Source organism: Anthonomus grandis, chromosome 19, assembly GCF_022605725.1.
Source record: "Anthonomus grandis grandis chromosome 19, icAntGran1.3, whole genome shotgun sequence".
Lineage (NCBI taxonomy): Eukaryota > Metazoa > Arthropoda > Insecta > Coleoptera > Curculionidae > Anthonomus > Anthonomus grandis.
Window position 1 is genome coordinate 9466407 of NC_065564.1, and position 25340 is coordinate 9491746.

The following is a 25340-nucleotide window of genomic DNA, read 5'->3' on the forward strand; positions in this document are numbered from 1 at the left end:
AATAAGCACAATTTAATGTAAAAAATTAATTTTATAAAAAATAAGCAAGATATAGTCAAATAAAAAAATTCAATTGTGCAGGGAAATAAAATTAAAAATTTTCTTATAAGGTAGTAGAAAAATAAATATTTCAAATAACACTTTCTCAAAAATAAACCATAGTAATTTTAAATAATATCCAAAATCAAATAAATCAATGTCCGCCCAAGGAAATTTTTAAAAACATTTATTCAAAAAAAAAATTCAATTGGAATGGAAATTCCATTGGATCGTTCAACCAAACTGCATTTTTTTGATACTTACATTTACATTAGGGTATCATGTATAAAATTAATAATTAAATTTTCTTGTTTGCATCCTTTATTTATATTTAATTTATTTAAAGAATCAATAATTATTATTATTCCAGAAACGCTATTTTTTATTTTAATTAAATTATTATTCCATTAATTATTATTTACATAAATTATTTTTATTGCCAGAAACCGTTGCTTCTAGCAGCAAACATTGCTCTTTTGTTGGTTGCCCGCCATTCACATAATATTTAAATATCCGAATGGGACAGTCGGAGATAGCCGAATGGTGACGGGAATCGGGTGCTTTTTAGTGGCGTCTCTTTCCCGCGAGTTAAATTTCGCAGACACTGACGCAGTGTTGCCAGACGTACCATAATTATGGAATTGTACCATAATTTTGCAACATTTTTTGCTTGCTCCATAATTTGTACCATAATCAGAAATGTACCATAGTTATACCATAATTTTGTTTTTTTTTTGGGTTTTATAAATTTCTATGATTATTTTTTATATTAATATGATATGAACAATTTCGCGGTAAAATGCGAAATATACATGAAAAATCCCATTAAACACAAAACTACATTAAGACGCAACTCTTCTAAACGTCAACGTCAACAGTCCGTCATTTGCTTTTATTATTTGAGGTTAAGTTGTTTTGTTATTATTTTTGTTTGCTTTTGGCTGTTGGGGGTTGGGGGTGAAATAGAACTAAAGAATAAAGCTTCAATAATTATGTTAAGAATATGACCTCCAACTCCGGCTTAAAACGAAAACATAAATATTTCTGATTCTGAATCCGAAGATGAAAATAGTGAACGAAACTTAAAACAAGTTAAGTTTGGAAATAAAAATAGACGAGCAAATAGACCTCAAAGCTATTGAAAGCATTGGGAATTAGATAAGTCGTTTCAGGGTTGGTTAAAATTACAAATACAAATATTACAATATACAAATTTGTATATGTATTTGTGTTAATGTTTATCTATTTTTAAATTAGATTTTGAGTGCAATGTTTTGTTCATTTTTCAATAAATTACTATCTTTGTTAAAAAAGTATTTTATTTCTACTAGAAATCGTTCTTTTAATTAAAAGAAATGATCAGAATAGGAAATTTGATTAAATTCATAATCCATTATCAACAAAATGTAACACATTTTATAAGTTTGGCGACGGCGCGACTGTGACGTAACCTCATACGTCATACAGAATTGTATGATTGTACCATAATTTTGTACAAAATTCCATAATTTTGGCCAGAATGTACCATAATTCTCACCCAATCATCTGGCAACACTGCACTGACGCGACCGGACCTCTGTCACCTGCTTGATGCGTCTTTGGTTCGATTAGATGCTCCAAATTTCGGAAGACAAATATCAATGGGTCTTCCTGGGTCTCGTATACATTAATTGGGTGTCAGCCCTGCATTTTTATTTTAATTGGTGCGTCACGCCTTCGGATTAATCATGTTTAGATGCTATATAATAATAGTAAGGAGAGCGACTACGTTCTGTGATAATTTTTTTTTAAATTTTAATTCAACAATTATATAAAATAATTACGTGATAAATTAATGACAAATAACTGGATAATTTTGGGTAGACAGTGTCTACCTTGTCTTCTCGTACGCTTCGCCACTGATTCACGCCCATTGTGTGCTTTAAGTATTGACCCTACAGATTTGGCGGTTTTGACTCCGGCACGTTTTTTAAATTTAAGTCCTCTTATTGCCATACCAGATGCAGATAGATCTAACACTTACAAATATTAACAGACTTTCTAGATGGCAGTTGTTGCAGCGTATGCATCGTGATTTTCGGAAACGCTGGCATCTTGCGTACTTACATACGCTGCAGCAACGGGCCAAATGGAATCAGCCAATTTCGCCGATAGAACCCAGCTGTCTGGTCCTTATTAAAGAAGATAATGCTGCACCATTGTTATGGCCTTTAGGTCGTGTTGAAAATATTATAAAGGGTTTCGATGATATCCCAAGGGTTGCACTAGAGAACTGCTAGAACTGTTAAAGGTAGTTACAAACGACCTTTACTAAAACTTTGTCCGTCACCAAATAATTATTGCGGAAATGCTCCTAAGCATATTCAGGGCAGTGGGAAAATGGTGCATCCCCGCTGTTACTATTAGAATTAAAAAATTTTTTTGTTACCAATTTAATGGGAGTCTGAATAATTACGAACCAGTTTATTGTTGCAAGAAATTGTATTATTTTATGTTTTTTTTAATGACTCCGATGCTATTTGCTTTGAATTCTGTTTTGGGCGATTTAAATTAATTTAACACTATATATTACACCATACCTCTGACTTTCTTGATTCCCTGATTGCTCCTATTTAATCATCCCCTTTCAGTAAACCTACTATCCCTGCAAGTATAATGTTCATACACGCGCATGAACCTATTCTGCACACCTACACATAAGAAGGTGAGAATATGGCTTGGCTGAGTAAGGATTTGGGCAGTGCAGTACAGTATATAGATCGAACAGTAAGGGGACATATTAATCATTCAGAATAAATATTAAGAATCGGCTTCTCCTAAATTAATTACAGTCCACTTCAATTGTATCCAAAGATTATTTTCTTACATATTTTTTTGAAGCAAACATGGAAACATGCTCGCGTAGATTACTCCTGTGTTGGCGAATGCATTGATGTCGAAAACGTTCTAAGCAAATAGTGTTATTCTAAAGTGAAAATTTAAATTTTTTGTGATGTGCCTAAACAAGACATGTGACTAATGAACAAGCCGCTAGAATCATTGCGCTCATAGAAGATGGCCGCAGTCAAAGATACGTCGCTCGGATAATGGGAGTTCAACAAAGCACCATATCCGGAGTTGTTAACCGCTACCAAGAAACAGGACAACTATCCAGACGACCCGGACAAGACCGCAGAAGGGTAACTTCGGCAGTAGATGTTCGTTACTTAAGGTTAACGGCTTTAAGAATTAAGCATACCAGCTCTAGAAGACTGCAAACAGATCTGTTGGCTGCTCGTAATGTCCGAATAAGCCTACAGACAGTTCGAAATAGGCTGAAAGAAGCAGGTTTACGAGCCAGAGTGCCAGCTAGAGGTCCACGTCTTACCAGAGAACATCGAGTAGCAAGATTGCAATTTGCTAAAGAACACGCAAATTGGAATATTCAAGATTGATCCAATATTTTATTCACGGATGAATCAAGATATTGTATATATTCATCAGATAGGCGTGTACCAGTATATAGGCGACGTGGTGAACGGCACGATCAAGTTAATTTTTGCCAAACTGAAAGCTTTGGTGGTGGCTCTATTCATGGTTTGGGAAGGAATTTCTTTTGAGGGTCGCACGGAGCTAGTACCAGTGAATGATGGAAGACTAAATGCTGACAGGCACATAACCGATATCCTAGAACCCCATGTAGTGCCCTATATGCCATATATCGGTGATAATTCTGTGCTAATGCTCGTCCACACGATGCTAGAGTTGTTCGGCAATACTTAGAAAAGGTCGAGATACCCACCCTAAATTGGCCTGCACGTAGCCCGGCCCTTAATCCGATAGCACATGTCTGGGACCATCTAGGATTGCAAATTCAGCAACATCCAGCACCAATAAGAACATTAGATGATCTTCAAAATGTTCTTTTTGACTTCTGGGCAAACTTGCCGCAAGAATACCTCCAGAACCTGTTTAGAAGCCTTCGAAGACGAATGGAAGCTGTAATTAGAGCCAGGGGCGGTAACACACGCTATTAGAAATTCATTGGCTTAAATAAATTTCATTTTTTTTGTATACATGTTTTGTCCAATTTGTTTGATTTTTGTATGTTTTGGTAAATCAAAATCTTTGTCCTCTGTAGATTGAACTGATTTAAAATAAATGTTGCAAAAGTCGTATTATTTGGTGATTTAATTATCAATATCAATAAGATTTTAAAAAACAGGCAAAAAATTTAAAATATTTAAGAAATAATAAGTGATGCGATAATTTTTGTGCGGTGTGTAAAATCCGGATACACACATTACGACTACTGCTATCCTGCGTAAGTTTCACCGGATAAATCCAGAAATATTTTATTAAAAAGCATTACAAAGTGTCAGAAATTATTAACTTTTATTTTTAACCTGAATTTGTTACTCACCTTAGTTACATGTTGTAAAACATCAGTCTTTGGTGACGTTCCAAACTTTTCACTTTCGTCAACTCTATCAGCAGGTTTCTCGACATCTAATTGAGATGAGTCAATTTTGTCCGTTTCATCTAATGCCGAAGGTTTAATTTCCGATGACCGGCTGCGTACTGGAGCCGCACCTGGTAACAGCGCAGCGATGTTTATGTTCAGATTGTGTTTTAGTTTTCCCGGCTCAGTACCTAAGCGTAAATAGATTTATTGAATTAAAATGGAAACAAGTGCAAAAATATACATTGTAAAACTTCAAAACTAAAATTAAGGGCACTAGATCCAAAAAATAAACAATTTGAACAAATAATGTAGGCAGTCATGTTCTAAAACATAATATACATATTTAAAAAAAAAAACAGTTTCGCGTGTTGACAGGGAGAACCATAATTAGGTGTAGTTTCCTCTTTATCATCAAAGGTGGCGCTGGCGGAGTCTTTGAGCGGCATTTATACCAAAGTCATTTATATCGGCAGATTCGATATGGTTTCAACAATATGGCGCCTCCCATACTACTCGCAAACAGTACGAGATTACCTTACCAACATTGTCCCAAATAGATGGATTGGAAGCGAGAGTTTCATTGAATGGCCAGCAAGGTCGCCAGATTTAGCCCCATTGGATTTTTATTTATGGGGTTGGTTATCTAAAATCTAAAGTTTATTTTGGTAAACCTGAAAGTTTAGAAGAATTAAAAAATAGAATTACAGCCGAAATAAAACAAATTCGGCCTCAAACAATAAGTAAAGTATTACAAGAATTTGAATATCGACTTGGTTACCGTCAGCAAGTTAACGGTCAACAATTTGAACATTTATTTTAATTTTTTTGTTTTGTTTTTTTCATAAACTGTTCTGAAAATTCATGGTTATTTATAAAAAATTTAATCGCAAATTTCTTGATAAATATTGAGGTTAGGTATAGGACATGGTATACAAAATATACTTAAAATTTTATACAGAATTAAAAATTTGGCGTTTCTATTTAAAAAAATTAAGTTGATAGTCGTAGCTCATTTTTGGTCTACCCTGTATCCATGAATTGATCATCAAAAAAATCGACGTGTCCCAGCGGTTTTTTTCGAACACACCCCTGAATTTTAAATGAATTTGTTTCAACTTACGCGTCCTCCCTGTATACGTGATTTTTGGTATATTAACTTCTTTTGACGAGTTCTACAAAGTTTTAGAATAACTGACTTAACTTTGAAAACACCCTGTGTATATCACAATATTTATGACATTAAATTAAATATATTTAAAATTAGAAATTAGAATTTCATGTAAAAAATGTGTTTTAAATATACGTATTTTTATCAATAAATTTGATTAATCTCTTATTACCTTTTGGTGCAGATATAGTTGGTTTCTTAAGTTCTTCGTTGCTATGTTCTCTTTCTGTTGCAGCATCAAACACTGAGATTTTTTGCAATATGTTAGGTTTAGGTGTCAAAACCGGTGCCTTTCTTGCCATATTTTCTGCAACAAACAAATATCTCGTTATTTTTAATATAATTGCAAGTAATATTCATAAACTGGGTTGGGAATTTCTATGTAGGACAATTTGATCTGCACGAGTCACTTCTTTAGACTAAAAATATTCTATAATTAAACAACTTATATAATATATTATGTTTATTCTTTGATCCGAGCCACCTGATTATTCAAGTATAAAGTATCAAATTAGAGGAAGGAACGTGACACCTTACCTTAAGAACTGTTATTTTTTAGCTTTAAAAGTAAATTATTGAAATTCTATTTGAAGTTAAAATGCGAGTATTAAGTCTAAATGAGGCAAAGAAATAAATATTTTAAATTAAAAAAAATTCCAACGTATTCGAGACATAAAAAAGAAAATTTTCACCAAATTTCCTGAATTTTTTTTTTGTAAAGATTAAAATAAAAAGGCAAAAAACTTGGTTACTTCAATTTTTCACATAAATTTTGAGGTTATGTAAAAAAATATAGATATGGCTTTTTTTCTGTTCAGTCCTGGCCTACGACAGAACACTTTATAAAAGACGTTTCTTTCTTTTGCTATTGAGTTTAGGTTCTTAATACCACAATAAGAATGAAACAGCAAATCAGTATTTACCAAATGAAAGCTATTCCTTAATCCCAGATTATCAGGATGAAAAGATATTATTACAAGAATCCAGGTTGGCGCACCAAGAACTCCAAGATGTTAGGTAGAATTCAAACACTTTCAAGAAGTTTTATAGCAGCGAAATATTATGATATAATTTACATATAAAAAGCAAGATTGGTATATTAAATTTTGTAATATATGATGGTATATTTTACAAGATTTGTTTTTGGCTCTCTAGAATAATATGGCATATTTTGAATCCACAACCATTAAATGCCCGGTCTTACCTAACATCATTTATGCAAATGATTGATAAGGACAGCTTCTTGAATTTGTATAAGATAGCTAATATTACAATTGTTCTGTTACAAATGACAAAAATTCCTCTAAAAGCGGATGCTTTCCCGGTTTATGTAAAACCTTACCGACTACCATGCTTGACGGAATTATTGAAGAGGCTAAATCAGAATAGTCTGCACCGCTGTTTATTGTGCCCAAAAAAGCCGACCACAGTGGGAAAAAAAAATTTAGGGTGGTGGTAGATTTTTGATTGCTTAATTCTAGAATAAAGGACGATGAAAAACATCCTTTGCCCTCTATTGCGGAAATATTAGATTCATTGTCAGGGGAAATGTACTTTTCACATTTGGATCTCTCGCAGGGATATTATCAAGTAGAACTTGAAGACACTATTTATTTATTTATTTATTTATTTATTCATCAACGTATATAACATTTCAAGTACTTATTAATAATTAACAGTAGTCTTAAGTAAAAACTATAATACTAATAAACAATACTGTACTAAACATAATCCAAAGAGTGGGAGTAGGGCACTATCCCAAGATAGTTGCCCTAGCTGACGACTTAAATTTATTTAAAGATGTACTGAAAAAATCAAGATCTTTTGCAAATCTATTCACTGTAGAAGCTATTCTATTTATAGGACTGTTTAGTAGATAGGATGTTCTGCAAAAGGGAATGTGGAGAAGCGCCTGACCTCGTGTTGTGTAAGAAGATACATGCAAAGAGAAAAGGCACAGACATTCCGGACTTCTAACAATACCATTCAGAACCTTAAATGCAAAGCAAACATCAAAGAACTGCCTTCTACTTGATAAGGAGTTTATGCTCAGGTAGGACATGGTCTCTGAACAGGTAAGATCCAGGCCTGACTTCATAAGAGTATATCTGGCAAACCTGATAAACTTGTGCTGGATATTTTCAAGCCTCTCAATGTGAATCAGAAAATGAGGTGACCAAACAATATTGAAGAATTCGAGAAGAGATCTCACCAGGCAAATATATAGTGTCTTCAATGCTGACACATTAGTAAAGTCTTTGCAAGATCTTTTGATAAAACCAAGCAGTTTATTAGCTCTATTTACAGTATTTTCGAAGTGGTGGGAGAAAGTAAGACTCGGGTCCAGAAAGACACCCAAATCCTTGACTGAGTCATGCTCCTTCAAGGGGATACCATCAATAACATATTGACAAGGAGGGGAGACCCTTAAACGAGTAAACCTCATAAACCCACATTTCTTAACATTCAATGACATTTCATTCGACTTACACCAGGAAAACACTCTGTTTATATCTCTCTGAAGCACCAACTGATCCTGAGAGGAGGAAATCCGCCGAAAAATTTTCATCAGCGAAGAGCAAAAACTCAGACTCCAGTAGGGAGCCGAGGTGATTGATAAAGAGACTGAATAACAATGGTCCCAAATGGGAGCCCTGAGGGACCCCTGAAGTTGTCAAAAATGGGTTGGACAAAAAACCACCAATTTTAACACGCTGCTCTCTATCCATCAGATAAGACTTGATCCAAAGTAAAAGAGATCCGCTGATGCCGAGATCTGAAATATGAGAGATAAGAATATTATGGTTGACCCTATCGAAGGCCTTACTAAAGTCCGTGTATATCGCATGTGTTTCATTACCGTCGGCAAAAGATTTGAAGATATAGTTGCTAAAAACAAACAAGTTTGTATCCACAGAACGACCTCTGGTGAATCCATGCTGCTGATCTCCAATTATTTCCTGAAATGTGCCAGATAGAACCACCTCTACGCAGTGCTCGAACAGCTTAGGAATTGCAGAGAGGATACTAATGGGACGATAGTTAGTTATGTCACTCTTATTCCCAGATTTATAAATAGGACATACATGAGATAGCTTTCAGTTCTCTGGAAAAGTTCCAGAAGTTAGGGACAAATTGAAAATATGAAAAAGTGGAAGGAAAAGGGAATGGCTGCATTCTTTCAAAAGCCTGTTTGGAATTCCATCGGGACCCGCTCCCTTTCTGCTGTCCAGTTTAGCTAATGCTGTTTCAATTGTAGTAGCACTAAGGAACACGTGGTTGATATGGTTAAATTTACATGAGGTATCGAGACCGTCAGAGGCATTAGAAGGGTTAGTATTCTTGTTAAATACAGATAAAAAGTGGGTGGCAAAGAGATTTGCAATAGAAATACCAGTATCGGCCCTGAGATCATGAAGGAACATCTCATCTGGAACGATAGAATCGCTTTGATTGGACTGAAGTCTTACAAATTTCCAAAAGGTCTTACTATCGTTCTCTATTGCATTTTCGGCTCTTTCAATGTAATGTCTGTAGCATTCACTAGATAATGAACGGCATTCTGAGCGCAGAACACTAAAACTTAAGTAATCAGTATTTGATCCTGACTGTCTGTACCTTCTATGTGCTATTTTTTTCTGAATAACTAGACTTTTTAGTTCTCTAGAAAACCATGGTGGATAATGTTTCTTGGGAGAGTGTTTTTTTATTGGCACAAACAGATTCAAACAATCATAAACAACAGAATAGAAGTTTGCAACAGTGGTATTTAAGTTATCGTTAACAATTATTGACATCCAGTTGTATGTAGAAAAGTAGTTATTTATAGACACAAAATCTGCTTGATTAAAGTTGTAAAAATAAGTTATAGGTAGTTCCAGGTAATTGGACTTACTATTGGGTAGTTGCAGCTCAAGAGCAGGATGGTAAGGATCTGACCCGACTAAACCATTACATTTAGTTGTTAAAGTGGAATGAAAAGTTGTAAAGCAAAGGTCAAGAATTGTTCCATGATCATTAACCACTGCATTGAGCTGCATTAAACCTAGAAAAGTGAATGTGTCACATAAAAGGTTTTCTTTATCAGATGTAACATTATTTGGGGTTAAGCCATAATGATCATCGCTAGGTAACCATGAAATATTAGAAAGGTTAAAGTCACCAACAATAAGAACATTATTAAAGCTCTCGCAAGCTTTGGTAACAGAGGCACAATGCGCTGCATACACAGATAAATCCATGGATAGAGGAACATAAATGCAGCCAATGCAATAATCCTCGCCATCACCAAGACGCACAGAGATCCAGATTTCTTCAAGTGAATTGTCAGCAGTTGGCAAACGATGGGATTTTAGGGTGTTGCTCACTGCTAGGAGCACACCCCCGCCTCTACTTTTTGAACTGTTACTAGTGTTGCGGTCCGTTCTATACACACAGTAGTTGGAGCTAAGGAATTCACCGTCGTTGACTGTAGGATCCAGCCAAGTTTCAGTTAGGGCAAGAATGTGGTAGTCTTCTGCTTGGGCCGCACAGAGAAATCCCTTTAGTTTAGTTTTTAAGCCCCTCACGTTCTGATAAAAGAACGATACATCGTCTACTGTGGGCGCTGAGACAGTGTTGGGTCTAACTGAAAATTCGCCCCTCGGCCCTGAGTGCGCCTGGGACGAAATTCCTTGACCGCTATACCGGCTGGCCAGAGGTTCGGGTCAAGTAGTCCCTTCAGTAGGGACTCTTTTACCCCTATCCTAAAGGATACAACATCCTCATTCTTATCCAATATGGCACATTTAACATCTGAGATGTTTAGTTGCTTCTCAAGGTAATTTAGAATCTGCTGCTCAGTAGTGTCCGGATTGCATCTGCCCAAATACAACCACTGACGTCTATCAGCTGCAGATAGTGAAGAAGCTTCAGAAGAAGTCCCAATGATGACTGTTTGTCTGCCAGGGTTAGTTCGATGGATTGATTGTGGTGTCGAACTATTCTGTGATTTTGCTTCAGAATTGGCGCCAGCCATTGAAGAGCTACTAGGCCTTGATCTGATTGGATCAACCCTTTTTGCGTAGGTATGGGCTACTGTTTCTGTTTCTATCGGCAAAGACACAGTATTGTCCGGAGACAAAGATGTTAGAGAAGTTATATTAGTTATATTAGTTGGGGGGCAGGATGACTTTGATGGAATAAGATCCTTGAGCATGTTTAAATCCTCTTCCAGTGTTGTCAACCTCGCCTCTAGCGCTTCATTTTTTGCTTGTAGTAGTTTTAACAATTCAGAATCACTGTTTGAGGCGGAAACGCTCTTTCCTCCGATTCCTTTCTCGACCAATCTCATAAGTCTCTCCTGTAATGCAATATTAGCATCATGAAAACCACAAGAAATTTGGTTGGTGATTGTGTTTTGAAAGGATTTCATTTGAGCTTCCAGAAAAATAGCAGCATTTGTTGGGGAGCTGTTGTCCGTGCTGGTTATCCACAAGCTGGGTTTGCACACAGAACACACAAAACACATGACTCTAGTCTTCATTTGAGTGACCTGAGCCTCTGATGTAGTAAATTTTGAACATGATAAGCAATGCACGACACTACAGAAGTCGCAAACAATCTTATATTTTACCTCTCTATCTGTTAGACTTGCACCACACCTTCCGCAAGCCATGATATAGATCAAAATAGCAATTTAACAGGCTCCCAAAAACTCCAAATCCGAAAACACGTTGACTTGGAAATTATTATTAAAAGTCAACAAATCCAATTCTTCAAACTCGTTGGCTTAAGCAGAGCGGCAAAATAAATACCAAGAATGTTCAGGTATTGATTCTCATAGACGCACAAAAAAAAAACGTATTGTTATCTGAGAATTTCTATTGTTTCCACTGAAAATCGCAATTACTCACGAACCACCAATCACCAGCAGTACCAGAACAGAATATTGCAAAGACAATAAACTAGTAGACCATATACTGCTTTTACGACTGAACGGGGACAGTACCAAATGACAAGGCTACCTATGGGGATAAAAATAACTCCAAATGCATTTTCAAAGCTTATGACAATCAGGTTTAAACTATCAAATTTGCTTTGTTTATATAGACGACTTGATTGTGTTTGGAAATAATTTAGTAAGCCATAATAAAAATCTTGTTAAAATATTTGATAGGTTAAGAAAAGTTAACTTAAAATTAAAATTAATTATCAGAGGAAGGAGTTTTCCCTGACAAAGAGAAAATTCAAGTGGTCCGACAGTATCCTGTGCCCAAACATGCAAATGAAGCAAAGAGAATCGTGGCATTTGCTAATTACTACGGAAAAGTTATTCCGAATTTTGCACACATTTATTTTCCGTTAAATAATCTAACTCGAAAAAATATACCGTTTATTTGGAATTCAGATTGTCAAGAGGCATTTGAAAAGTTAAAGTCAAAACTAATAAATCCTCCAATTCTACAATTTCCAGATTTTGCTGAGTCTAACGTATTTATTCTGAGAACAGACGCTTCAAGGTTTGCCCTGGGAGCTGTTCTATCAAACGGCAATGATAAACCTGTTGCCTACGCAAGTCGGTCAATAAACAAGGCAGAACGAAATTATTGCACTAGGAGAAGGAACTTTTAGCCATAGTATGGGCAGTTAAACATTACAGACCTTACTTATACGGACGTAAATTTATCATTTACACTGACCTCTTGTTTATTTATTTGCCATGACAAACCCATCCAGTAGACTTACAAAGTTTAAAAGTTTAAAGTTTAAAATCTTTTTTTTAAGTTTTTTTTAAGCATTTGAAAGATTAAAGGAGAGATTTGAAAGAACTGGAAATTTAAATTATGAAATGTCACAAAGACAAAAAACAGGGGCAAATCCACAAAATGAAATGCTTGTTATGCAAGCCCTAGTAGAAAATCCGCATGTCTCTTGTAGGCAAATTAAAAGGCAGTTAGACATTAAAAAATCCACTGTTAATAGAATCACATAAATGGAAACATAAATTTCATCCATATCACGTACAGCTTGTACAAGAATTAAGCGATCAATATTGTGCTAATCGCCGAAACTTTTGCCGCTGGGCTTTGCATCAAATCCAACTGCAACAGGACTTTTTTGACTTTGTGTTGTTCACTGATGAAGCGACATTCCATAAAAATGAATTTGTAAACCGACACAACTTCCATTATTACAACGATGTAAATCCAAGGCATGTGATACGACTGGATCATCAACATAGATGGTCACTTAATGTATGGGCTGGTATCATTGGGACAAAGCTTCTTGGACCATATTTCTTTGATGGGGCAGTGAACGGTCAGAACTTTCTACATTTTTTGCAAAATGAATTCGAAAAAGAGCTGAAGACGAATGTGGCTACAATTAGATGGAGCGCCTCCTCATTTTAGCCGTGTTGTGAGGGCCCATCTAAATGAGAGGACCAGTTGCTTGGCCGGCCAGATCTCCTGACCTCACAAAACTCGATTTTTTCTTGTGGGGGTTTGTGAAAAATCGGGTTTATCAAAGGCCTGTTACCACCAAAAACGACATGAAGCAAAGAATTCGGAATGTTTTTTAAGAAGTAAATAGAGAAATGTTACAGAAAGTAAGCAGTTCTTTTGTTAAACGAATTCGTTTGTGTGATCAACACCAGGGTGGATATGTAGAACATTATTTATAGTTTAATGTACACTGTGTCCCAATTTGGTTGTATTTGCAGGTTATCTCTGTTATTTTTAAAGATAGAGATGTGCGGTTTTCGCGAACCTGTGTCACTTTTTTGTAAAACTTTTATTGCCGCAAACAGAATTGAGATACCTTTTTTTGTTTCTGAGATACAGGGTGAAATTGAAAATTTTCACTTTTTGACGACTTTCTCTATCTCACGAACCATATAAGTTATAAAAAAAGTAAAAACTGCTATGGATAGATAATTTTAAATAAAATTCAGTGGCGTAGTCAAAAATTTTATTAAAGGCATTATTTAAGAGATGCCTTTAATAAACTGTTGATTGACTGCGAAAATTGACCCAAACTTGCATTTTTTTAAATGGAACACCCTGTATTTTTTCATACCAATAAATTGCGCTATTTTTTCCGATTAAAATGATATATAACTCTTGGTATCTTAAGTCATGATAAATGGCCAAAACATGCAAAAAAAAACAAATCATAGCGAAAAAAACATTAGTTGGCCATGAAACAGAAAAAATTGAAGTTGGCTGTTTAAAGATGTCAGTATGAAGCTGTCAATAATTGTTTAGAATTTATTTATTTCGAACGAAAGTTTTTAAGTAAATATTTTAGTATTTTTCTTAAGGGATAGAGCGTAATTTTTAAGAATGACTAATAATTTTGAAAACAGTCACAAATATGACATGATAGCTTGTTTTATTGAGTGCCAAGAAAATAGTGACAGGGCATCCGATTTGTATTTAAACAGGTATGTGTTAGTGTCGTTACCTAATATTTGCTATTATACTTAAAACAATTTTTCTAAGATATCCTGAAAGGCGTCAACCAAACAAGTCTATTTTTCGGAGAATAAAAATGAGTTTGATTAATAATGGATCATTTACAAAGCCAAGAAATAAAAATTACCATAGGCAAAATCAGGAAAATAATGAAATTGCGGTTTTAGCAAGTGTTGAGGCAAATCATTCAAATTCCTGTCGAAATATTGAAACTAATGTAGGAGTGTCAAAGAGTCAAACACAGCGAATATTAAAAAATATAAATATAAACCATACAAAGTTAACATAGTTCAACAATTACATCCCGGGGATGCGCAAAGGCGAATAGTTTTTTGCAATTGGTTTTTAGAGCAAACTCGAATTGTTCCAAATTTTGCCAGAAAAGTTATATGGTCCGATGTAGCATATATAAGTTGCACTGGAATTTTTAACCGTCATAATAACAGGCATTGGTACACTCAGAATCCATACTTATTACGGGAACGCCAACAACAGGGCAGATTTGGATTTAGTGTGTCATGCTTTATTTTGGGCACTAAAATAAAGTATGTTTTTTATGAACACAGTTTAACAGCAGCCAGATATCTGGAAATATTGCAGCGGATTTTACCAGAACTTCTAGATGAGATGCCGTTGGCATTTTTAAATAGCATATATTTTCAGCAAGATGGGGCGCCAGCTCATAATTCTCAAATAGTAAGGCCATTTATAATCGAGACATTCGAAGATCGATGGATTGGTACCCACGCTCCAAATAGGTGGCCAGCTAAATCACCGGATCTTTCTGTTTTGGACTTTTTTGTCTGGTCTTTCTTAAAAAACAAAATTTATTTAAATGTGGTGCATAATTTGCAAGAACTTCAGGATGCTACAGTTCAAGCCTTTGAAGCCTTGCAAGCAAGGCCGCTAATTATTTTAAATGCCTTGCGGAGAATAACAACTCTATGCCAATTATGCGTTCAGGAAAATGGCAACCATTTCGAGCAATTTAATTAGTTTTTACAATTTTTTTTATAGGACTGTAGAATTAATAAATAAAAAATAGCTTGTTAAGGTTCTTTGTTAAATTTATTCAGTTGTTACAATATTTTTTTTAATAAAATTGCTTAAAACAAGAGTTTTTGTATCTAAGACTTTTAAATATTATATAATTAAAAGGTTTTTATTTGGTTATAAAAACTTCTATCACGGTATGATTGACATCTTTAAACAGCCAACTTCAATTTTTTCTGTTTCATGGCCAACTAATGTTTCTTTCGCTATGATTTGTTTTTTTTTGCATATTTTAGCCATTTATCATGACTTAAGATACCAAGTGTTATATATCATTTTAATCGGAAAAAATAGCGCAATTTATTGGTATGAAAAAATACAGGGTGTTCCATTTAAAAAAATGCAAGTTTGGGTCATATCTCTTAAATAATGCCTTTAATAAAATTTTTGACTACGCCACTGAATTTTATTTAAAATTATCTATCCATAGCAGTTTTTACTTTTTTTATAACTTATATGGTTCGTGAGATAGAGCGAGTCGTCAAAAAGTGAAAATTTTCAATTTCACCCTGTATCTCAGAAACAAAAAAAGGTATCTCAATTCTGTTTGCGGCAATAAAAGTTTTACAAAAAAGTGACACAGGTTCGCGAAACCGCACATCTCTATCTTTAAAAATAACAGAGATAACCTGCAAATACAACCAAATTGGGACACAGTGTACATACCTTTTTGGTTTAGTCATTTGTTGTTGTTATTGTTCACAATTTTATTTTTTTTTATTTAAGGAATAATTTTTTGTTGATTTTTCGATTAGTTTTAAGATTTTATTATTTGGTAAATTTTAAACAAAATTTCTTTTCTGTACATTTTGGTATCAATAAATTTGTTGTAATTTAATAAAATGCCAAATTTAAAAATACTTTTCAATCCGTTCCGTTTACTATTTTTAAAGTTTAAGGTTTAATAAATTGTTTTTTTCAAACGTCTTTAAACATTTGGCCAAATCTTTATCAGATAATTTTTGCATAATCTGTAGGTACCTACATAAAAACATGTGATTCTGTTAACAGTGGATTTTTGAATTATCTAACTGTGCTTGCCAATAAACAGTAAAGTTATCTTAATTGCATCCAAACAGTTGAAACAGTAAATCATTTTCACCATATCCTCTTTCGAAAAATTCATTTTTAATGCAAAAATGTTTCGCTTTAGTGATAAACTGACAACATTAAATCTTCTGTCAAAGTAATTGCTTGATTTTTGTGCAATTGTTATTTCCATGTCCAATTAAGCAAACTTCTTTTAAATTAAAACGCGACTATTGTGGATTTTAAGGGCGAAATTAGGAAAAAGTGTAAAAAACTCGATAACTATTACAGATAGGTATAGGACATGCTTAACAAAAAAGAAAGCTTACCGCATTGTGAACATTTTAAGATAAAAAAATATGGGTCATTCCATTTGAAAAAAATAAGATATGGTTGTTTACATTTTTTGGTTTTGGATAGAGTATTGCGAACACCCTGTAGAATATTATCAAATTCTCATAGGACCATAAAGTAAGTGTAAGTATGCACTAACAAGCTACAATAGATTTGGCTTGTAGGATCCCAAATGAGTGAATTATTTTTGTTTTTGTGGAGACGTGCAAACGTCGATTTTTTGATAAAATATTAAATATCTCACAAACGGGTAAGTTTTGGTATAGACGATGCTTGATAAAAGGTATGCAGAATTTTTAAGGCAATCCAAAAATGCAATAAAATATAGGTTGTTCCATTTAAATTAAAAAAGTTGTGTATCATATCACATTTATGAATCACCCTGTATATCCAAAAATATTTTTATGTTATGCACCTTAGACAGTAAAGTAACTCTGTATAAAAATTATTTTTTTTGTATCACTGTATAAGGAGCTATCGTCCGTTATCGCACTAATGGGACACCCTGTATAGCAAACTGTCATTAGTCTTCCATGCCGAATCACCCCTTGAAGTTGTCGCACTTATTTACTAATACCCTGTATATAAAAAATATGTACTGATTACGAGTGAGTAAAAGTCAGTTTGTGCAGTAAATCTTAAATAAATATCAAACTGTAATCAAAAATATGATAAGAAATCGAGGTTCCAGAAAGCACTTAAAATTTTTTTTTGTATATTGACTCATCGTAACCCTAGTTGAGTCCACTTATCACTTCCCACGTTTATTTGATAGAAATTTGACAGGAGAAGCAATCCATGCATGGCAAGATGGCCTATTCTCCAATAATTCTTTAATTTTGTATAAAAAGTAGTAATAAATGAAGAACAAAACACTATTAGTATGCCTAGCTCAAAAAATGGAATGATGTGTTATAAAATCCGAATGCATTTTTTAATCGGTAAAGGTTTTTTTTATATTTTTATAAATAAATAGTAAGAACCAGGTTGAAGTAAAATTATTGCACAAAACAAATATAGAGCACAATCATTCCTATCTTCTAGCTGTCTTAAATAAATTATCCTAGCAAATAAAAAATATTACAGTTTAAAATATTTAACATACCTAATTCACAGAAAACTCAAAAATAAACATTTTGGGTTAAAACATCATTGAACACTATTTGAGAAAATAACTAATCCAATAAGCTGATAACCTTTTAAAACAAATATGTGTTACCTTTTGATAAGGATTCGCCTACATTTTTAATACTTTGATCACATTCTTGTCTTAATAGTTTATCAAACAACGCTACTTTTTTCAACACATTTGATTTAGAATTGTATAACTGAGTGTTTTTTTCCATGCTATCCATATATTCACTTAGACGTTCACTCACGTGTTAAAAAAACATTTCAATACATATATTGATAATTAAATATTATAAATAAAAAAAATTTTATCCGAGTTTTCAGTAATCGATAAATTTAAATGATTAACATACACAATAGAATAACATAAAGCTCATATAAGGTCTATTAATCCCTAATTGGTCTTATCTACCATTCAGAGATAGCGAATCTTAAGTAGGAATATCTATTTAGGAGTTTTTTTTTTGATAAATATGCATTCTGATATAAATCTGATACTAAAGTGAATCATATAAGTCGATATGCAGAATGATTCAATTTATTAAGCTGCGTCCAGGTGTGTAAAATAAATAAATAATGTCTTTATTATACCGAAAACCTATAAAGCACTTTTTTAAAAGATAACTCTGCTAAAAATCTGCTTTTTAATTGGTAAATTTTAACCATTAAATACACATATTTTTTAAAAAGTAACAAGTTGGTATCTAATCACTAAAGATTAATTTAAAAAAAATGCTCAGTTTGTATATACAAGTTGATTGATGGTTAATGGCACCTTAGACGTTTACGGAGAACGGAAAATGGATTTTTTTTTGAAAATTTGGCCATCATGGATTTTAGCTGGTGATGTAACGATTAAAAATATTTCTAGCGATGCAGCGTTGCCGCTTATACAAAACAATAGTAGCAACTTTGTTATTTTAAATGGAATACCCTGTATATTATTTTATTTTCCGATCCCCTATCACATGATTGTTTTTGTATAAGTTGTCCTATACCAGTGGCGGCTCGTGGGTCAATCTTCAGGGGGGTCATTTTGGTTTGAAAACTTATAGTATACTCTAATAAAAAAAAAAACAAATCAAGCTATTAATATTTTAAAGTATTTGAAAGATCTTTTAGCATTTATATTTTAGATAAAAAATACAGACTTGGATAAAACCTCAATAATATTTACCGAGATTTTTGGAATGCTTTTGACAAGCGTTTTCTCGATGCTCAACATAGACAAGGCACTAAGTCTAGATTGTCTTATCGTATTACGCAGGAATGTTTTTACTCTTTTTAAGGTAGAAAAACATCTCACTCACTTTCTACGGTTGTCATAGGGTGGTCGTTTAGAAAACCAAATTTTTTTTTGTTTTTTTTTTAAAATTAAAATTGTGACTTATATTTTTTATTTAAGCACAAGGTGGACTTAGATAATTCAGTGAGAGATTTAAGTGGACTGTATTTGTGTGAATAAAAGTAAATGTGGAAAGGTCGAAAAACCAGCCTTTAAAGATCCTTACCTTAAGGTGTCTGTATCCGGCTTCAGCAGGCCTGCTCTGGACTTCTTGGGTCTTCTAATTCGGGTTTAATCACTAAGAGTAGTTGCGGGTTTGATAAGTAAATCACGATCTGTGATGCGGTAAGATTAAGACAACAGTTGCGGAAAAAATGTATAGATCACGACACTGGAATCAATGCGCGATGATCAAGTGCTAACAAGGAAGTCTTCTTCTCTCTGGTCTCCGTTCAGCATAAACCAAAGGAATTCAGAAATTTAAAGGCTATCGTACACGCATAGATTTGTTGTTGTTAAGACTTAATATTAATTAATTAAAATATTAATTAACTTGGTAATAGAGGAGAAAATTAAATTAATTGAAATGGTAGTTTTAATTTGGAGAACAAAACAAATAAATATTATAAAAAGAAAAAATCTAAACTATTTGGACGTTCACAAACTAAATGTGGACGGACCATAGGGAGTGTGCACAAAATATTTAATAATTTCACTGCTTCAGAAAATGTTTCAGACAAATTCATGTTAATAAAAAGCTGAAGTATGGCTACTGCACCGGCACTATTGCGAAAATCCTCACGACAATATATGACTTCAAGTTCCGATTTTAGTTCGGAAATATTTACTGTGGGATAATGATCCTTCACTATATTTAAAATATTTTGCGGAAAGTTGGAAGTGTATGCTTCAAATTTCTTTGTATAGAATAACTGTAAAATCATGAGATGATCATTGAAATCAAACCTGTGATTTATTTCAGATATAATAATATCACAAATTTCCAGTGTAGTTCGTCGCTTTGGATCCTCTGTAGCTGTAGTACTTTTTCTTTTTTTTTTTGCTGTTCATGTGCTTGGTTCTTCTGATTCCAATATAGTATTTCTAATTATTTGGATATTGTTGTTAAAAGACAGTATATAATTTTTAACAGATATGACATCAATATCTCGCATTTGTAATTGTTTAAACAATATATCAACATGGGGCATTATTTTATGGAAAAAATTCAACCAAAACAAAAAAAGCTCATCTTCCAAATGTCTTTTTAAACCAGTTGCTTGATTTATATTATTATTATATTACCATCTTGCTCCTCATCAATAATTTCCTCTAAGCAAGATTTTAAATCATCTTTATAAGTGTATACAATTTCAACACATTTTGTATTGAAAGCCCATCGAGTGGGTGCAGCTTTAGGTAGCCTTACTTTAACCACTCTATCCAGAACCATCGTACGTTTTGGAGATCGGTCGAAAAAGGACGAAAATGCGTGTAAATTTGAAAAAAAATATTTTTATACGTTTATGTTGACTCGCCGCTTTTTGCAGGATAAGATTAAGTTGATGGGCATAGCAGTGAATGAAGTGTGCATTTGGGTATATTTCTTTAATTTTTATTTGTACTCCTCCCAGTTTACCGCTCATGACTGATGCACCATCGTAACTTTGGGCAATCAATTTTTCAGGTGCTTCATTAATTTTTAATAATTGAAGTTCTTCCAATATTACATTAGTTAAATGTTATGCTGTGGTACCTGGTGGGTTAACAAATTTCCAAAATCTTTCATGTACAATACCAGTTAATACATATCGTAATATGACAATCATCTGCGTTTTATTGGAGCTGTCTGTGGTCTCATCTATTTGAATGGCCACAAAATTTGTCTGGCCAATCTCCTTAATTATATGAGTATGTACAATGGCTAACATTGATTCTAAAATATCGTTCTGAATTGTTTTTGATGTTGCTTTAAATACTGTACTTTTTTCAATATATTCCTTAAACATTAAATCCATTTCAAAAACAAAATCGATAAGGCCCAGAAAAATTCCAGGAATATTGGAGCTGTTACTTTCGTCATGACCGCGCAATGCAATTTCGAAAACTCCGCAAAATTTTACACAGACGATTACTTTGTTTAAAATACAGTACCTAACTAAAACATAACATTCATCCAGTCGGGCCGTCAACTACGTTAGCGATATAGGATTGAAAGGTGACTCTCACTCCCGCTCACGAAATGCGAATCTGTCCTCTTTGTTCTATTTTACATGCATTTCTCCATAAGCCATAAGAACTGTATAGGGACAATTTAAAATACGGCCCAGCCACGGGCTTGTGTCACAGCATAAAGAAACCAGCAGTCGCACTTCAATAAAAATACATTGGCTTAAATAAGCGAGTTCGGTGCATGTGTACTAACGCAGGCGAGGCATTTTTGCTTATAGTAGGGATGCCGCTGACACTCGCTACGGTCCACGCGGCTTTTGCCTTTGCTAGAGCCGGACTTAAACATTTTTTTAGATGTTATTATCTTGTAAAATAAAAATACCTACATAGTACAAATATTGATTTTTTAATATAAATAAAGTTCATACATTAACAAAATATTTAAACAAAAATAAACATCGCATTTCTACATCTAACAACGACGATATAGAAGAATACGTGCAGGAAGTTAATTAGGTATGAACCATAACTTTAAGAGACCATTATTTGAGTTATTTTAAAACAAAAAGTTCATATAAACATATGTCCAGAAATTCTTCGTTCTCAATATACAGGGTGTTAAAATTTAACAACAACTAAAATATATGCCACTGACTTTTGTGCAATTTTTATTATGTTCTGTGGATTATACAAATAAAACTTTTCTGTCTCTTGAATTTTTTTCGTATCTTGCTTAGTTAATAATAAATTCCAAATGAAACTTCCTCAAATTCCTTGTGTGATCCAGGGATATGCAATTAAGTGGACTTTTTTTCTCAAAAAATAAGCGAGATACGAAAAAGTTGTATTTGTATTTGAGTAAATCAAATAATATATTAAAAATGGCACAAAATTCAGGTGCCCCAATTTTTTTGCCACAAATATTTCTTCAGGTCCCGTTCGAGATTACACTGAACCTAATAAATTTAATAATGTTAGGGGTAAATTAGCTCCTTAATGTTATAAATAACACCGCCAGAGAACTTGCGGACCTATGTTCATATGAACTTTTTGTCTTAAAATTACTCAAACAATCGCCTGTTAAATAATTTATGGTACATACTTAATTAACACCCTGTATAGTAACGCTTTTAGATTAACATCTGACTACATAGTAGTTTAAGGATAACTAATTATACAAATAAAGTAATATTTCAAAACAAATAGAAACTCTTAGGCCAATAAATAAAGACAAATAGTTGGCAACAATTCAAAACAATTCTAACATCTGCGAATTTTTGTTATATTATTAAGTACCAACTAAAGTAAAAGTATACAATTTTGCAACTCTTTTAAATATGGCAACACTGTTAAAATGGCAGAAATATAAATAATGTCCTTAAAAATCCAAAAAAAAAAAAATATTACATTGCTGCAACTTTAACTGATGCTTAATTATGTTATTTAAGCCATACAGGCAAATTTGCAGCTATTAAAAACTTTGGCAAAGTCAATTATTTTGCTTCATTAATAATTTTTGACATACCCCTTTTTTAATAGAAAAGTTTTTATAAAAAACGCTACGCTTTGTAAAAACGCTATCAAAATAGTCACTAAGTACGGCGCTGAACTAGGCGATACACCTATGAACACAGTTCGATAAACAGTGAGCTCGGCATCCGGAGAACATGGCTGCGGCATGGCTAAGGATGCTATTAGTTCGCTTACATTTTCGAGCGGAGTGCGACTGCTGGTTTCTTTATGCTGTGCTTGTGTGATGAGCGCGAGGCGCGACGTTAGTAATATATTTATTTGTTTTGCTATTATATTTGTTTTGCCAATGCAGACTGCTTAGAGAATTTTATAATTCACAGTGAAATTTTAGATAAAAGATATTTTTAATAAAATTGGTATTTTTATGAGATTATTTTAGGGGAGTCATTGACCAATTGACCCTAAGAAGGAGCCGCCATTGTCCTATACTTGTCTGGGTAAAAATAATTTGCTGACCAAAAATCAAAATGTGCTACCAAAGCTATTTATCATCAGAAACTATGCAAAATCGATAAATGATGTTATTATACATATTAGTGCTTGCTACCAAAAAATAATCGAAATAGCACCCCTCTAAGGGGTAGTTTGTTCTTGTCAATTTCTAATAAAAATGTGCTACCAAAACTATTTACCGCCGGAAACTATTCAAAATCGATAGCTGATGTTACTATACATATAAGTGCTTGCTACCAAAAAATAATCGAAATAGCACCCCTCTAAGGGGTAGTTTGTATTTGTCAGTTTCTAATAAAAACATGCTACCAAAGCTATTTACCGACAGAAACTGTTCAAACTTAATATCTGAAATCAGTATATGTATGACAGCCTGGTACCAAAAAATAATTGAAGTAGCACCTCTCTAAGGGGTAGTTTGTTCTTGACAGTTATTACTAAAAACGTGGTACTAAGGTAACCTACAGTCGGAAACTATTCAAACTTGGTATCTGTTATAATATGTATAAATGCTCTCTACCAGAATATCATAATAGGTGTTGCACGCCACCAGGGAATGGTTTATCTTTGATAATTTTCATTAGCTACCTAAACTATAAAACTTGCTTCCTATTTACCCTAAGGGACTATTTAATCATGATTTTTAATTTTTGTTGTTGTTGTTGGGCATTAGAAAATTTGAAGAAGTAAAATAAACGCAATATAAACTTTCTGGTACGTAATTTATAACGTATTAACATTTCCTGGTATAACATGTATTTTATTCGTTATGCGAGTATTAAAACTAACTAATTATATTTATGAATCCTGGCATGTTGAACAGATAAGTTGTTTGGGCTTTTGTTTAAGACCTATGCAGTTTTGGTGGTACCAATGATAGCATTTCATACACAAGATCATCTCTTCAAAAATATTGGAACACTTGGCTGCACCAATATGACAGAAACCGGCCGTATCCTCATCCCAATAATTAACTGATACACACTGTAGAAATTGTAATGATGTCGTCAGAGATTTTCCGCTTAGGTGAGGTAGTTGGTTTTTTTCCTTTATGATAATGTTTCCTTTAAAGCCTGCTGTACCTTTCTCTACTATATTTTTATCATAAGCAAAGGTACGGAAATTTTAAGTTGTAGTGTAAAATAAATCAGTCAATTGTTTTTTAATGTGAATTCTGTAATTGTTGATTTCTCGAGATTGATGGTATGCTAAAACCTTGGAAGATCCGGTAATGATGAGTTCAGACAGAAGAATGACATAAGCGCCACAGTCATATGAGTTATACTGAAGAGGTAAATCTGTTGGCCGGTAGAGATTCCAATTTTCGGATAAACTTATGTGCTCTTGTTGATGAACGAACTGTAGTACTTCCATGACGAAGATAATTTCATTGCGATATACTATATCACTTCTTATACTATTTAAGCATAGTATAGTATTGAACTTTTTCAGCACCACTATCAAAACAAAATGTTCATTTTTACAATCCGGAATTAATAAAATATCCTTCTCGTAAAGTCCAAATTTTAGAAAATAATTTGCAGTAGTCTTGAAACTATTATTATCCGATTCTAAGAAATTAACTAAATATCCTTCCACTGGAAAGATATCAACCGATGCTTTTATCTTTTTTTCGTTTACTAGAAAACTAAATAAACATCAATTATCACATCTGAAAAATAAAGGTCTTTGAAGTTTACACCTCCTTCATCTTTCATAAGACATTTTTCACAAGACAATCCTTAGGATATATCTGTCTACCATAGATGATGCACTGTTTATAATTCTCAAATTTAAATGTTTTTGTAACATTCAAATCTGAAGCCATTTCCTCAAAATCTGACTCGTCACCGTCGCTGGGAAAAGATGTTTGCCTCTCCATCGATCGTTCTTCTGGGATGGGACTGATGGAAGAAGCTTCTCTAAATATATTCATTTTGTTCTCATAAAAACGTTTTACAAATTTTGAAGGAGTCGGTGAGAAAGGAGCCAGAAAACGTTTTTTAGAAACACCCGTTAGTGTTACCGTTGGAATGCGGATGGTAGTGCCAAGAGTACTGTCTGAATTTGCATAGTTTATTTCAGCATCTTTAGCAGCTTCAATCACTGTCACCTTCTGGGGAGCTCTTTTTCTTCCTGACCTGGAACAATAAACAATGTTAAGTGTTAAGAGATAATTTTTTTTTATTATAGATACGTACTTGTGTCCTCTGTTCCTCCTGA

The 25340-nt window shown here is 33.5% G+C and overlaps 2 protein-coding genes across 16 annotated transcripts in view; one reads left to right on the forward strand and one right to left on the reverse strand.

Annotated features, from left to right (window-relative positions):
• The window catches only part of LOC126747529 (heat shock protein 70 A1-like), a 402096-nt gene that overhangs the window by 200092 nt on the left and 176664 nt on the right, over positions 1-25340 (forward strand). The window lies entirely within an intron of this gene.
• LOC126747527 (WASH complex subunit 2) overlaps positions 1-25340 on the reverse strand; it is a 271361-nt gene that overhangs the window by 13851 nt on the left and 232170 nt on the right. For all 4 annotated transcript variants that reach the window (XM_050456216.1, XM_050456218.1, XM_050456217.1 and 1 more), the window contains 2 exons: positions 5824-5958; positions 4442-4671 (listed from right to left, as the gene is read on the reverse strand). In XM_050456216.1, coding sequence (XP_050312173.1) covers positions 4442-4671; positions 5824-5958 — 365 coding nt within the window. The remainder of the gene's footprint in view (positions 1-4441; positions 4672-5823; positions 5959-25340) is intronic.